Source organism: Rana temporaria, chromosome 7, assembly GCF_905171775.1.
Source record: "Rana temporaria chromosome 7, aRanTem1.1, whole genome shotgun sequence".
Taxonomy (NCBI): Eukaryota; Metazoa; Chordata; class Amphibia; order Anura; family Ranidae; genus Rana; species Rana temporaria.
Window position 1 is genome coordinate 169,330,721 of NC_053495.1, and position 15,673 is coordinate 169,346,393.

Genomic DNA, 15,673 nt, shown 5'->3' on the forward strand with positions numbered 1-15,673 from the left:
AAAAACATTGGGGGTTATTTACTAAAGGCAAATCCACTTTGCACTACAAAGTGCACTTGAAATTGCACTAAAAGTGCACTTGGAAGTGCAGTCGCTATAGATCTGAGGGGGACATGCAAGGAAAATAAAAAACAGCATTTTAGCTTGTACATGATTGGATGATAAAATCAGTAGAGCTTCCCCTCATTTCAGATCTACCCCTCAGCTTTACAGAGACTGCACTTTGCACTTGTAGTTTTCACTCGAAGTGCAAAGTGGATTTGCCTTTCGTAAATAACCCCCATTGTCACCCTAAACGGAAATGAGGAAGAATCATTGATGGCAATAAAAACAGCTGATTTGTCCTAGCCTTCTGTTTTTATTGTTTTTCTTGCAGTATGTATTGCTCCCGGAGACTCCCGTTTCCTTAGATGAATTTTCATTTGTCAGTAACATTCTGATTCTTTTCTGATTGTAGGATATTATTCCTTTTGGTAATCACCCAGTGTTCCGTTACCTGTTTGGTTGGATGGTTCCACCAAAGATTTCCTTGTTGAAGCTCACACAGGGAGAAACTATCCGGAAGTTGTATGAGCAGCATCACGTGGTGCAGGATATGCTTGTACCAATGAAATGTCTACAGAAGTCCATTGAAGCTTTCCAGAATGAGATCAAGGTGTGTATGAAGAACACTATTCATCTTGTGCTCTGGAGTTTTATATGCTTTTTTTTTTACTTTTGTTCAATAAAAACCTTTGAGAGAAAAAAAAAAGAGCACTATTCATTGTGAATGGAACCCCACGCACCTTGCCGACGCTGCACCAGGGTGTCATTGCATGCATTTGCTCTGCTAGAAATGATGCATGTTGTCTTAACACAACATAGGTTGACACACAACATGCAAACGCACCACAATTGTGGTGTGAATGAGCCCTAAGAGGGTCGACAGCATCCTTACTCTAAACACATTTTTTTTTTACAAAATTCCCATAAAAAAATTTGTGGATATCTTGTGGCTTCCCACTCCTGTACATCTGCATATATCTGTATGTTGGTTCTATGGAGCTGTCCCATTTGTGTCATACAGCTTTACAGTATTGTCTTCTTTTTTGCAGGTGTACCCACTTTGGCTTTGTCCTTTCATCCTACCCAGCAATCCTGGCATGGTGCATCCCAAGGGCAACGAGGCAGAGTTGTATGTAGATATTGGCGCATATGGGGAACCAAACACCAAACACTTCGATGCCAAAGCCTCTATGCGACACTTGGAGAAGTTTGTCCGAGACGTTCATGGGTGAGCCACTTGTCTGGTTGCTGCAAGCTTTAAGATCATGAAATGTATGGTGTATATGCAATATACAATATGACACAACCAAACATACAGTACAATAACACATGCCATAACATGCATTAAATCAGAACTCTGGGCTCCGCCCAATGCCCACCTCTTCCCCTTGAGGATAGAATTTTTTTTTTTTTTTTTTAAATCTCTCTCTCGTGTGTGTGTGTGTATGTATGTATGTGTGTGTGTGTGTGTGTGTGTGTGTGTGTGTGTGTGTGTATATGTATATATATATATATATATATATATATATATATATATATATATATATATATATATATATATATATATATATATATATATATATATATATAAAATTTGCCATATTTTCTTTTGGCCAGACCAGACACATGATGCACTGGGGTTAATTTAATAAATCTAGAGGCCCAGATTCACAAAGAACTTACGACGGCGTATCTCCAGATACGCCGTTGTAAGTCTGAATGTGAGGCGTCGTATCTCGGCGCCTGATTCAAAGAATCAGATACGCCAGAATTTGTCTAAGATACGACTGACGCAAGTCTCTTACCCCATCATACCTTAGGTGCATATTTACGCTGGCCGCTAGGGGCGCTTTCGTATATTTCCGCATCAAATATGCAAATGAGGTAGATACGCCGATTCAGAAACGTACTTGCGCTCGTCAGATTTGGCTATGCCGTTTACGTAAGGCGTCGGTCCGGCGTAACTTTACCCCTCATAAAGCAGGGGTAAGTCATGTTGGGTATGGATGTCGGAACAGCATCGTATTTTACGTCGTTTGTGGAAGTCGTCCGTGAATGGGGATGGGCGTAGGTTACGTTCACGTCGACTAAACATTGAGCCGGCATAACTTTGGGAGAAAATTCGACGTGATACTGAGCATGCGCGTGCATGCGCCGTTCGTTAAGTGCGTCATTTACGTGGGGTCACGATTAATTTCCATACAACACACCCACTGCCTGGATCATTTGAATTAGGCGGGCTTACGCCGGCCCATATACTCTACGCCGCCGTAACTTCGGGCGCAAGTTCTTTCTGAATACGCTACTCGCCTGACTAAGTTACGGCGGCGTAACGCATATGAGATGCGCTACGCCCGCCTAAAGATACGCGATTCTTTCTGAATCCGGGCCAGAGTGTGAAGCTGTGCATGGTAGCCAATCGGCTTCTAACTTCACCTTATTCAATTAGAAGTTGACAAAAAAAATGTAGTTTCTATACAGAGCTGCACCAGATTTTGGTATATCAACCCAATTGAGTCCTCTTTGGTCTTCTGGTGATGGCCAGTCTTTTGATAGTTGTGTATGTTGAGTGAGGGTTATTCAGCCTGGAAGACTGAGAACATCTGGTAGTGAAGAAGAAGAGGTGGTTTGGGGGACAGCTCTGGATTGAAGGCAAGTACAATTGCCTGGGGGACTTTTTTATTATTTTTTTTTTTTTTTAAAGCACATGAAGCTGTGATTTATATTTACAGCTTGACGTGTAAATCCAGCCTTGTGACAATCTGCCTTTTAAATGAAATCTTTCTCTGCCTTCCTCTTAGTATGTGTCATTTCTCCCTCCAGCTTTCAGATGCTCTACGCAGACTGTTATATGAGCCGTGAGGAATTCTGGGAAATGTTTGATGGATCCCTGTACCGCAAACTGCGGGACAAACTAAACTGCAAGAACGCATTCCCAGAGGTGTACGACAAGATTTGCAAAGCTGCTCGCCACTGAGAAGAATTCTTTTATTTTTTTCTCATCATTTCATGTGATTTGTAAAATCGGACTTATTTCTCCCTGTTAATCTGCAGAAGACATGAAGTCACTTACTGTAGCTGCCAACTGTGTTGACATTTGGAAGCAGCTGTATTTAATGGTAACCGTCCCGTGTGTGAGCTTAAATGTGTAAAGCGTCACAATGAAAAGAAACCTTTAGGGCCCATTTACTGTACATCTATGCGTGCGTAGAGGTGCTTTTTTGTGTCTTTTGATGCGTTATCAACAGGCTTTGATGTGCGTTTCCAATGCGTTTTTCATTTTAAAGATTTGAAGAAGATACAGTTAACAGCCATTGACCAAGGCTTGTTAGTTCCTCTTGCCAATGCATCCAAATGCATGTTTCATGTGTTTTTTATGCATTCCTCTTGACTTCTATGGGCCTCCCAATGCACTCAAATGCAGTGGGGAAAATGGACATTATTATTGGAATTATATAATGGACTTTAAAAATGCACTGCATGGCAGAGATGGAAATGGGCAATTTTTTTACTTTAACACATTCATTTTAGCGGGTGTGTTAAAACACAACAGTGTATATGGGCCTTTATTCTGCTTCAGCTTAACGGGACAGCAGTTTCGGGACGGCAGTTTCTGGACAGTAGTACCTGAGTATTGTTGCTGACCATGTCCATCCCTTTTTCTGGACAGCAGTTTCTGGACAGCAGTATGGCATCTCCAAATGGTAGGATATATTCCAATCCCTGGATATAAAAGGTTCCCCTTTAATTCATTTATAATTGTTTAAACTGTCTGGGATGTTTTGAGCTTTTTCTATCCATAATAAAAAAAAATAATTGTAATCTATTTAATAAAAAACGCCCAGATCTGTTCAGGTCAAACTGTAATTTAAATTAAGTTATTCTGTTTTTTGAGTTAAGAACTTAAAGCAGAGCTCCACCCAAAAGGGGAAGCTCTGCTTGTTTGCTCCCCCCTGACGTCCCCGTCCGTCCCTGTGCCACATTTTTTTCCCCCTCCAAGCTGGAACTCTTCTTTAAACAGTCTTAATATAATGACCTTGATATACAACTGAACTTGAAAACTGTGCCTTCTGTCCCTTGCAGCCGGAGCCCAAGGAAGATGTTGGTTCTAATCTAGAAATCAACTAAACCGTATGATTTTACCTTCTTTTACTGACCACTCAGGCCAAGGTCTGGACCTTGACATTGTTCTTGAAAATGGGGTCTTTGCAAGCCTAAATGTGAGGTTGTTTTGTTTTGTATGTAAACCAAATGAAGGCAATGTTTGTATATTTGAACAAAGTGCCAATGCATTCAATGCTTTAATTAAATAATCTTGTGTATTTAAAGGAGTGTGATGCTGGGGTTTGTAGTTTGTTAGTAATTTGCAGTGTAAAATAAAGCCTAGCACACGCACGGAGCGAGGTGGGGTTCACCGCTCCAGGGAAATCCCAAGTGCAATTGTGGATAAGTCCAGGTAGATGTGGGTGCTGGCAATGGAAAGTAGCAAAGGACGGATGGACGGCCACACACCAAAGAACTCTTGAGTTGTCTTTATTGAAGGAACATGAGCAAACACCGCAAATACACAGCAGAAATCAAAAACAGCCGACGCGTTTCACACTTAGTGCTTATTCATAGCACACGCACGGGCTGAATGTTGGGCGGCATTGTCCGGTTCGATAGACTGGCTATTCAGCCCGTGTGTATTGTAGTCAGTCTGACAGAAGCCGACCGTTAAGCCAGCTTCTGTTGAAAAGTCATGACCAAAAAAGGTCTTCTGATTGTCTCCTGATCAGCACTCTCAGCCAATAAGAACAGGTAACTGAGGCTACCATTTGCACAGGCTCACTAAAATTAGACCATAGAAGGTTGGAAAAATGTTGCCTGGTCTGATGAGTGTCAATTTCAACTGCGACATTCAAATGAAAGGTCAGAATTTGGTGTAAACAACATGAAAGCCTGGATCCATCCTGCGTTGTATCAACAGTTCAGGCTGGTGGTGGTGTAATGATGTGGGGGATATTTTCTTGGCACACTTTGGGCCCCTTAGTACCAATTGAGCATCGTTTAACCACCTCGGCCTACCGTGTACCCATCTTCTGATGGCTTCTTCCAGCAGGGTAATGCTTCATGTCACAAAGCTCAAATCATCCCAAACTGGTTTCTTGAACATCAAAATGAGGTTCCTGTATCCCAATGGTCTGCACAGTCACCAGATCCCAATCCAATAGAGCACCCTTGGGATCTGGTGGAGCGATGAGTCGCATCATGGTGTGCAGCCAATAAATCTGCAGCAACTGCGTGATGTTATCATGTCACTATGGACCAAAATCTCTGAGGAACGTTTCCAACACCTTGTTGAATCTGTGCCATTAAGAATTAAGGCAGTTCTGAAGGTGAAAGGGGGTCCAACCCGATACTAGCAAGGTGTACCTAATAAAGTGGTTGGTAAGTGTATTTGGACTGATGACAGATGCCCTTTAAGGCCTGGTTCACACCTATGCATTTTTTAGTTTTGCAGAAACACACTACAGTCCATTTATGTTTTCCTATGGGTCACGTTTACATCTGTGCATTTTTTGGAAAGGGCCAGTTTTTTTTTTTTTTTTTTTTTTCTGGTTTTTGGTTCCATAGACTTCAGTGGATCAAAAGTGTGCATTGGAAAGTGCAAAATGCACCTGGAATATGCAAACTCCAACCTGCATAGGTGTGAACTTAAACTGATCAACTAAAACATCTAAACACATACATGTAAACGTTTTAAGGCACCTAAGGTTGGATTCACACCTATGCATTTTTAGTGCTTTTTTTTGCATTTCACAGATTTGCACTACAGAACGTGTTCCATAGGAAACCATGTAAAATGGACTGTAGTGCAAATCTGCAAAAAGCACTTAAAATGCATAGGTGTGAAACCAGCCTTACGCTGGCCATACACCATATGAATTTTGACTAAATTTACTAATACTGGAAAGTGCAAAATCTGGTGCAGCTCTGCACAGAAACCAATCGGCTTCCAGGTTTTATTGTCAAAGCTTGATTGAACAAGCTGAACTTAGAAGCTGATTGGCTACCATGCACAACTGCACCAGATTCTGAATGCTCCAGTTTTTAGTAAATTAACCCTTATCTCATTATACCAATACCATTAAGATGTCCAGCGAAGAAGCTGAAGAGTTCCACCTTTTCACAGAAAAGCCACTGGGATCTGCAACTAAAATTAGGTTGGGTTTGTTATGAGCTGGAGCCGTAATATTTTAAAAGTGTTTTTTTTTTTTTTTTTTCTTCATGTACCGTATATACTCGAGTATAAGCCGAGGTTTTTCAGCACATTTTTTTTTTGTGATGAAAAAGCCCCCCTCGGCTTATACTCAAGTCATCTTTTTGCGCCTGATCTCCCGGACTTTGGTTACCCAGTACCGTAGGTCTCATGGACCCCAAACTTGACACACATGTAGCCTCACCCTTTCTCTACAAGTGTGCAAAGTTTGTTGTCTGGAGGACCACCGATTTTTAAAACCCGGGCACCCCTTCCATAGACTCCCATGTTTTATGGTAATTTCTCCGGTGACTTTAGGGACCCGGTACTGGCTGGTCGTAGGTCCCCTGGAACCGGGCCGTGGCACACATGTAGCCCCATTTCTCTTCTACAAGTCTGCAAAGTTGGTTGTCTGGGGGACCTACGGTTGGGGAGCACACTTTTTCAAAGCCACTTCCATAGACTCATATGTTAAATGTCAGTCTAGTCATGGACAAAGTGAGGCATGGGCACAGTGAGTAGAAGAAACACAATGCAGCGCCTTCTAAGCGTAGCAGGTAGATTTAATGTTGGCAAATGTATAAAAGCATATAAAAGGCCTACTCACAATGGTGATGTTATAGAAGGCATGACAAAGTTCGGGGTACAAAGTATCATCCGCGGGGTTCCCGGAGACGACGAGGTGTCCTCATGCAGGTGTGCAGAGCTGTCCTTGCCTGTACAGCAGTGGCGGCGGCGGCAGGAACCAAAAGCGCCCTCGGAACCAACAAGGAGGGAACAGTTCTCCACTGTGTGCTGCATTCGGCGTGCATTCAACGTCACTTCCGGGCGCGGGAGGTGCGCGCGTTCGAGACTTTCAAGTCTCTTCCTCAGGCTTGAGTGGGCACAGTGAGTCATGCACATGGGCAAAGTGAGGCATGCAGATGGACACCCTAGGCTAATACTCACGTCAATAAGTTTTCCCATTTTTTTTTTTTTGGGGTAAAAATAGGTGCTTTGGCTTATATTCGGGTATATATGGTATTAAACAAACAAAAAAAATAAATCACTTTTTATACTGTATGTATTACTGACTTGTATCAGATCAGTTGGCTCTACTGTGGACCAAGGCCTTTATCAGTTGTATATGCCAAGCTGAAATCAAAAATCTTATAATATTTAAAGGCATTTTAAAAAAACGCGTGCTAAATACAGTTACCAATGACAACCAATCAGAATTCACTTTAGTGGAAGAATTCTGATTCGCTGCTATAGGGACTTACTTTGCACTTATTTCTCCTGCTCTGTTATATGGAGGAAGTAAATATACATAATTAATAAATTTTGTACTTGGCTGAGAAAATGTATTTATTTTACAGGGCCACATTTCCTAAACTATGGTGCTAATATCCTACCTAGAAGTCGCTGACCACTGATGGTCCATGAGAAAGTATTGGTGGTCCCAAGGGGTTCTGCGGCAAATCAACATTGTGGCAAATGTTTACCACCCAATGTTGTTTCCAGTGTGTGCTGACAGTCAATACTGTGAGTGCATATTGATACCAGATGCCTACTCTATAGTTTCGGCTCCTGTGACCTCAGAGGGAGGCACCGAGAGCAGGAGGTGAAGGAGGAGGGGACTTCCAATGACACCGCTGATCACAGACTGGCAGAGAACATGGAGCTCAAGCACAGGGCTGGATAAGGAGGTGAAGGCAGCAGTGTGGTCCAGGGTGAGGGGGGTAGAGACGCGAAGCATTGTGTGTATAAGTCAAATTCGTGATAGTGGTCCGTGTGTTTCAAAATTGTGAAATTAGTGGGCCAAAAGGTTGGGGGCCACTGGAATAGAGGACCTGCTACAAGTATCTGCAACCAAAATAGTTTCTTCTTTAATTTCCACTGCTGCACAAAAGCCATGTAGGCAATACTGTGACTGCTATAGGCATCTAGGCCTCTTCTGCCGACAGATACAATGATTGGTGAGATCCACAGAGCCCAACATCAGTCCTAAGGCTTGTTATAGGTGGCAAAGTGGATGGAGGAATCCTCCGCGCTGTGCCATTGTACAGTGACAGCAAGACTGCTCCGCTGTCAGAATACACTGATCAGTGGCTGCAACTGATTGGCCGATTGAGAAAAGTTTTCCAATATTCCTGTTGGACCCTGCTGAGCACTCAGGTTGCGGGAGCAGACATTGTTGGGGTAATCTCATCAAGCCATGAGTTTAGACCACCGCTGGACCATGTAAACATAAATTCTGAGTGTTCATAATCTTCATAAATATGCAATAACACATGAATCACGTAACTTTAATATTCAGGATAAGAATCATTTACCAATATACAGATTAGTATACTTTATATTAGCAGCATTACATGTTTTTGGCTCTTAAAGGAAACCTGACATCAAGCCAGGGGTCAAGTCCTACAGGAACGGGCATGGGAACGGGCGTTCCTGTACTTTTTCCACAGCAGGAACGCCGTTCCCGTTAGCACCCGTGTCCTGCAGGGCTGGCCTGTGAAGTATGCAAGCTCTGTAAGGGAGGGGTCCGCCCCGGGTGCCACATTTGAGGGGTGTCAGGCCAGCACCATCCTGAGTGACAGCAGGAGGGAGAGGAGCACAAACAGGCATTCAGCAGCTACGGGAGTAATATGGAAAAAACAATTCCTCTATGTGCAGCTGCCCTGTTGCTCCTCCTATTGACTTTCTTTTGCTGGCCCCCCAGTTCTCTTCACACCCCCCCCCCCCCCGTGCTCTCCAGTTCCCCTACCGGTGCTCTTCAGCTCTACCCCAGTCTCTTTATCTCCCCCCTGAGCTCCCTGGCTCCCCCGTTCCCCCAGTGATCTTTGGCTCCACCAGTGCTCTCCCCCATGCTTCCTGACCCCCTGGCACTCTCCAGTTCCCCTGCAATACTCTCCAGCCCCCTCCAGTGCTCTTCTATTTTCTATCTCTGACCATCTCTTGTACCATGTCCGCAGTTTCTGGCCATCTCTTGTACCCTGTCCGCAGTCTCTGACCATCTCTTGTATCGTGTCCACAGTCTCTGGCCATCTCTTGTATCATGTCTGCAGTCTCTTGTATCATGTCCACACATGGGGTACGTATTATATATATATATATATATATATATATATATATACACACACACACACACACACACGCACACTTATTTATTTTTGAGGTGGGGGAGGGAAATCCTGGGTGAGTTCCCACACTTTTCCCCCCAGGACTTGACCCCTGGCATCAAGCTAATTACCTCTGAGAGAATCTACCATAGTCTGACATCCCAGTTTGAATACGAGCTCCAGGGCAGTAGGTTCACCCACAGTGAAGCTGAGCCGTTTTCTAACTACCCAGAGAAAAAAAAACAAGCATGTGATATGAGAGGGAAGCTCCACATTGGGAGTAAAAGTGGAGATCCACCCAAAAGAGGAAGTTCCACTTTAAGGACTCGTCCCCGCTCCTCTTGAAGAATTATAACTTTTGAGGAGTGGGTACCCAATTTTGACAGGTTTGCGCTCTGATCGCCTAGGCAACCCCCGCAGTCTTCTGGGACGCGTGACAGGTCCCAGAAGACTGCTTACCCATTCACGATGCGCAGCAGGCATCTGGCTGCAAAGCCACAAGCTGTCACATCTGTGCCCATAGTTAAGATGTCGGTGCCAAGGAAAGAAGAAAGCAGGTGAAACAGGCTGGGGTGAGCACACTGCTGGATCCTGGGACAGGTAAGTGGCTGTTTTTTTTTAAAAGTCAGCAGCTACAGTTTTTGCATACCTCCCAACATTTTGAGATCGGAATGAGGGACACCTACTAGCAAATGTATGTAGGCATAGGACACACCCCCTGCCACACCCCCTTTTAAAGGAGAACCAAAAAAAAGGTTAATTAAATCCACAAGGGCTTTTTTTTTTACCGCTACTATTCCTTTGTATTGGCTTTTAAAATGTACAAATGCAGCAATTTATAAAATGAATGAAAAGTTTAACACTGGGAAACACTTTTTGAAAGATAAAGGCCCAGATTCACGTAGGGAGCGCGTATTTGTGAGCGGGCGTAACGTATCCTATTTACGCTACGCCTCTGCAACTTTGACAGGCAAGTGCAGTATTCACAAAGCAAAGTTGCGGCGGCATAGCGTAAATAGGCCGGCGTAAGCCCGCCTAATTCAAATGTGGAACATGTGGGCGTGTTTTATGTTAATTTATTGTTACACCACATAAACAACGCTTTTTACGAACGGCACATGCGCCGTCCGTGAAAGTATCCCAGTGCGCATGCTCCAAAATAACCCGCAAAAAGCCAATGCTTTTGACGTGAACGTAAATGACGCACAGCCCTATTCGCGAACAAATTACGCAAACGACGTAATCGATGGAAAATTTGACGCTGGCTCGACGTCCATACTTAAGATTGGCTGCGCCTCATATAGCAGGGGTAACTTTACGCCGGAAAAAGACTAACGTAAGCGGTGTATCTGTACTGCGACGGCCGGGCGTACGTTCGTGAATTGGCGTATCTAGCTGATTTACATATTCTAGGTGTAAATTAGCGTACACGCCCCTAGCGGCTAGCGTAAATATGCAGTTAAGATACGACGGCGTAGGCGACTTACGCTGGTCGTATCTTAGACAAATTCTACCGTATCTGATTCTTTGAATCAGGCGCCAAGATACGACGGCGTATCTGGAGATGCGCCGTCGTATCTCCTACGTGAATCTGGCCCAAAAAGTGCATTTTATATACAACTGTATAGATCAGACCAAAATTAGAGACAAATTAGGGGGAAAGAGGGACAGAGGGACATTGCTCCAAATCAGGGACAGTCCCTCGAAATCAGGGACAGTTGGGAGTTATGGTTTTTGTAGCTACTGACTTTCATTTTTTTTCCGCTTTAATCTTTCAGTATAAGATTGTAATAAATGACTTTTGTCACAGAGTCTGGGCTTGAAAACAATAGATAATGGAGGGATTATCAAAGTTTAAAGAGGAACTGCAGTCTGCTCACATAATTTGTAATAAAAACATCTTTGCCATTCTGAAGCTTCCCTTCAACCACTTTGCATATTATTTTATGTATACTGTGATTTTGTAATAATCAAATATGCTGCAGAAATCTTCCTCCACTGAGTCTGGCTGCAACTATTTTAACTGTGGGCAGCCGAAGCTGCTGCCTGTTCAGTTCCTGGATTTACAGACACACACCTTTAGCTCTGCAACCCTGCAGCTCTCATTGACCCTCTTATGACTCATCCCCCCTCCCTTCCTGGCAAACTCTCATGAGAGTGAGAGAGCTGTGCATGATGTCATAAGCCTAGGCTTTTTTGGCAGAATTGTTTTTTTTTGCATTCCAAAAAAATGTGTCAGTTTCTATATGCCTGCCCAATTAGTGCCCTCTGTGACCAATTAACCACTTAACCCCCAGACCATATTGCTGGTCAAAGACTAGAGCACTTTTTGCGATTCGGCACTGCGTCGCCTTTAACTGACAATTGCGCGGTCGTGCGACGTGGCTCCCAAACAAAATTGGCGTCCTTTTTTCCCCACAAAAAGAGCTTTCTTTTGGTGGTATTTTATCACCTCTGCGGTTTTTAGTTTTTGCGCTATAAACAAAAATAGTACTTTTTGCTATAATAAATATCCCCCAAAAATATATATATAAAAAAAATTTTTTCCTCAGTTTAGGCCGATACGTATTCTTCTACATATTTTTCGTAAAAAAAAATGTCAATAAGCGTAATGATTGGTTTGCGCAAAAGTTATAGCGTTTACAAAATAGGGGGTATTTTTATGGAATTTTTTTGGCATAATATTTTTTTTTTACTAGTAATGGCGGCGATCAGCGTTTTATTTTTTTGGTACTGCGACATTATGGCGGACACTTTGGACACTTTTGACAAATTTTTGGGACCATTGGCATTTTTATAGCGATCAGTGCTATAATAATGCATTGGATTACTATAAAAATGCCACTGGCAGGGAAGGGGTTAACACTAGGGGGCGGGGAAGGATTAAGTATGTTCCCTGGGTGTGTTCTAACTGTAGGGGGGGTGGCATGACATGGGGAAATTACTGATCTTTCATTGTATGAACAGAAGATCAGCATTTCTCTCCCTGACAGGACCGGGAGCTGTGTGTTTACACACACAGCTCCCGGTTCTCGCTCTGTAACGAGCAATCTCCACTGCCCGGCGGTGATCGCGCCCGCCGGGCACGCGCACGGGAGTGGCGGGGGGCACAGGCTAGTGGCCTGCGCGAGAGCCGACGTATAGCTACGGGCTCTCGCGCAGGGGAGCCGACCTGCCGCCGTATAACTGCGGCGGCTGGCCCGCAAGCAGTTAATGAGGTGCATGCTAATTCAATAATTTGTCACATGTGGGGCGCTTGCTTACACTGCATGCACCAAAATCTTAGGGCAAAACTGCTGTTATGTTCACCACTCTGATATCTGTGTCTATTTTAGAACATTGGCATGAGTGCTTCGTGATTTTGGCACACATGATTGGACATTTACAAGGACTGCTGCATAGCACTTTTATTGTGATTTGGAGCAGCTGGTACAACACCACATAGGACTTGTCTTATAACATTGTAAATGTTACACTTGGTTAGAGCCCCTTCACACTGACAGCGTAGCCGCGTTAGCGGTAAAGCGCCGATAGTTTTAGCAGCGCTTTACCATTGTTTTAGAGGAGCTTTTCGGCTGATAGTGGAGCACATTTAACCCCTGATAGCGGCCGAATAAATGGTTAAAAGCGCCATGGCAGCGCTGCCCATTGATTTCAGGCGCTTAGGAGGTGCTGCTGCCACCTTCAGGCACGTGTTTTTTTTTTTTATAATTGTCAAACAACAAGTTTACATTGCGGGACTGCGCCGCAACTGCCACCTATCAAACTCTGCAGCCAGAGTTAAAACACCACCAGTGTGAAAGAGACCTTAAAGCTCAACTGCACCCAAAAATAATATTTTCTCAAAAGCAGACCTTCACTCATTTTTTTCAACTTTGCGTCTATAACATTTTTCTGCCAGTAAATAACTTACACAGCCCACTTCCTGTTTCTTGTCTGGTAAAAAGCCTAGGCTTATGACATCACGCCCAGCTCTCTCTCTCTCACTCTTGTGAAAGTTTGCCAGGAAAGGAGGGGGGGGGATGTGTCATACGAGGGCCAATGAGAGCTGCAGAGCTGGAAGCGTGCCTCTGTGTGTCTGTGTCTGTGTCTGCTGCTGCCTGTTCAATCCAGGAATTGAACAGGCAGCAGCTTCAGCTGCCCACAGTTAAAATGGCTGCAGTCAGACTCAGTGGAAGGAGATTTCTGCAGCATATTTGGCAAGTACAGAATCACAGTATACAGTGATGAAAATAAGTATTTGAACACCCTGCTATTTTGCAAGTTCTCCCACTTGGAAATCATGGAGGGGTCTGAAATTGTTATCGTAGGTGCATGTCCACTGTGAGAGACATAATCAAAAAAGAAAAATCCAGAAATCACAATGTATGATTTTTTTAAACTATTTATTTGTATGATACAGCTGCAAATAAGTATTTGAACACCTGAGAAAATCAATGTTAATATTTGGTACAGTAGCCTTTGTTTGCAATTACAGAGGTCAAACATTTCTTGTAGTTTTTCACCAGGTTTGCACACACTGGAGGAGGGATTTTGGCCCACTCCTCCACACAGATCTTCTCTAGATCAGTCAGGTTTCTGGGCTGTCGCTGAGAAACACGGAGTTTGAGCTCCCTCCAAAGATTCTCTATTGGGTTTAGGTCTGGAGACTGGCTAGGCCCCGCCAGAACCTTGATATGCTTCTTACAGAGCCACTCCTTGGTTATCCTGGCTGTGTGCTTCGGGTCATTGTCATGTTGGAAGACCCAGCCTCGACCCATCTTCAAAACTCTAACTGAGGGAAGGAGGTTGTTGCCCAAAATCTCGCAATACATGGCCCCGGTCATCCTCTCCTTAATAAAGTGCAGTCGCCCTGTCCCATGTGCAGAAAAACACCCCCAAAGCATGATGCTACCACCCCCATGCTTCACAGTAGGGATGGTGTTCTTGGGATGGTACTCATCATTATTCTTCCTCCGAACACGGTTAGTGGAATTATGACCAAAAAGTTCTATTTTGGTCTCATCTGACCACATGACTTTCTCCCATGACTCCTCTGGATCATCCAAATGGTCATTGGCAAACTTAAAGCGGGGGTTCACCCTAAGAGGGCACTTTTCCCACTTAGATTCCTGCTCGTTATTACTAGGGGAATCGGCAATTTATTTTAAAATATGTGCAGTACTTACCCGTTTACGAGACGCATCCTCTCCGTCGCTTCCGGGTATGGGCTTCGGGAATGGGCGTTCCTTCTTGATTGACAGGTTTCCGAGAGGCTTCCGACGGTCGCATCCATCGCGTCACGATTTTCCGAAAGAAGCCGAACGTCGGTGCGCAGGCGCAGTATAGAGCCGCACCGACGTTCGGCTTCTTTCGGCTACGAGTGACGCGATGGATGCGACCGTCGGAAGCCTCTCGGAAGAATGTCAATCAAGAAGGAACGCCGCTCCCGAAGACCATACCCGGAAGCGACGGAAGAAGATGCAGCTCGAAAACGGGTAAGTACTGCACCTATTTTAATACAAATAGCCGATTCCCCTAGACCGAACGAGCAGGAATCTAGGGGAAGAAAAAAAAAAATTTTAGAAATGGGTGAACTCCCGCTTTAAGACGGGCCTTGACATGTGCTGGTTTAAGCAGGGGAACCTTCCGTGCCATGCATGATTTCAAACCATGACGTCTTAGTGTATTACCAACAGTAACCTTGGAAACGGTGGTCCCAGCTCTTTTCAGGTCATTGACCAGCTCCTCCCGTGTAGTCCTGGGCTGATTTCTCACCTTTCTTAGGATCATTGAGACCCCACGAGGTGAGATTTTGCATGGAGCCCCAGTCCGAGGGAGATTGACAGTCATGTTTAGCTTCTTCCATGTTCTAATGATTGCTCCAACAGTGGACCTTTTTTCACCAAGCTGCTTGGCAATTTCCCCGTAGCCCTTTCCAGCCTTGTGGAGGTGTACAATTTTGTGTCTAGTGTCTTTGGACAGCTCTTTGGTCTTGGCCATATTGGTAGTTGGATTCTTACTGATTGTATGGGGTGGACAGGTGTCTTTATGCAGCTAATGACCTCAAACAGGTGCATCTAATTTAGGATAATAAATGGAGTGGAGGTGGACATTTTAAAGGCAGACTAACAGGTCTTTGAGGGTCAGAATTCTAGCTGATAGACAGGTGTTCAAATACTTATTTGCAGCTGTATCATACAAATAAATAGTTAAAAAATCATAAATTGTGATTTCTGGAAGTTTTTTTTTGATTATGTCTCTCACAGTGGACATGCACCTACGACGACAATTTCAGACCCCT

The 15,673-nt window shown here is 44.0% G+C and overlaps 1 protein-coding gene across 2 annotated transcripts in view; it reads left to right on the plus strand.

Moving 5' to 3' along the window:
• DHCR24 (24-dehydrocholesterol reductase) overlaps nucleotides 1-4,377 on the plus strand; it is a 30,562-nt gene extending 26,185 nt beyond the window's left edge. For both annotated transcript variants that reach the window (XM_040360409.1, XM_040360410.1), the window contains exons 8-10: nucleotides 458-655; nucleotides 1,095-1,273; nucleotides 2,869-4,377. In XM_040360409.1, coding sequence (XP_040216343.1) covers nucleotides 458-655; nucleotides 1,095-1,273; nucleotides 2,869-3,022 — 531 coding nt within the window. In that variant the 3' untranslated portion in view covers nucleotides 3,023-4,377. The remainder of the gene's footprint in view (nucleotides 1-457; nucleotides 656-1,094; nucleotides 1,274-2,868) is intronic.
• Nucleotides 4,378-15,673: the final 11,296 nt, after the last annotated feature.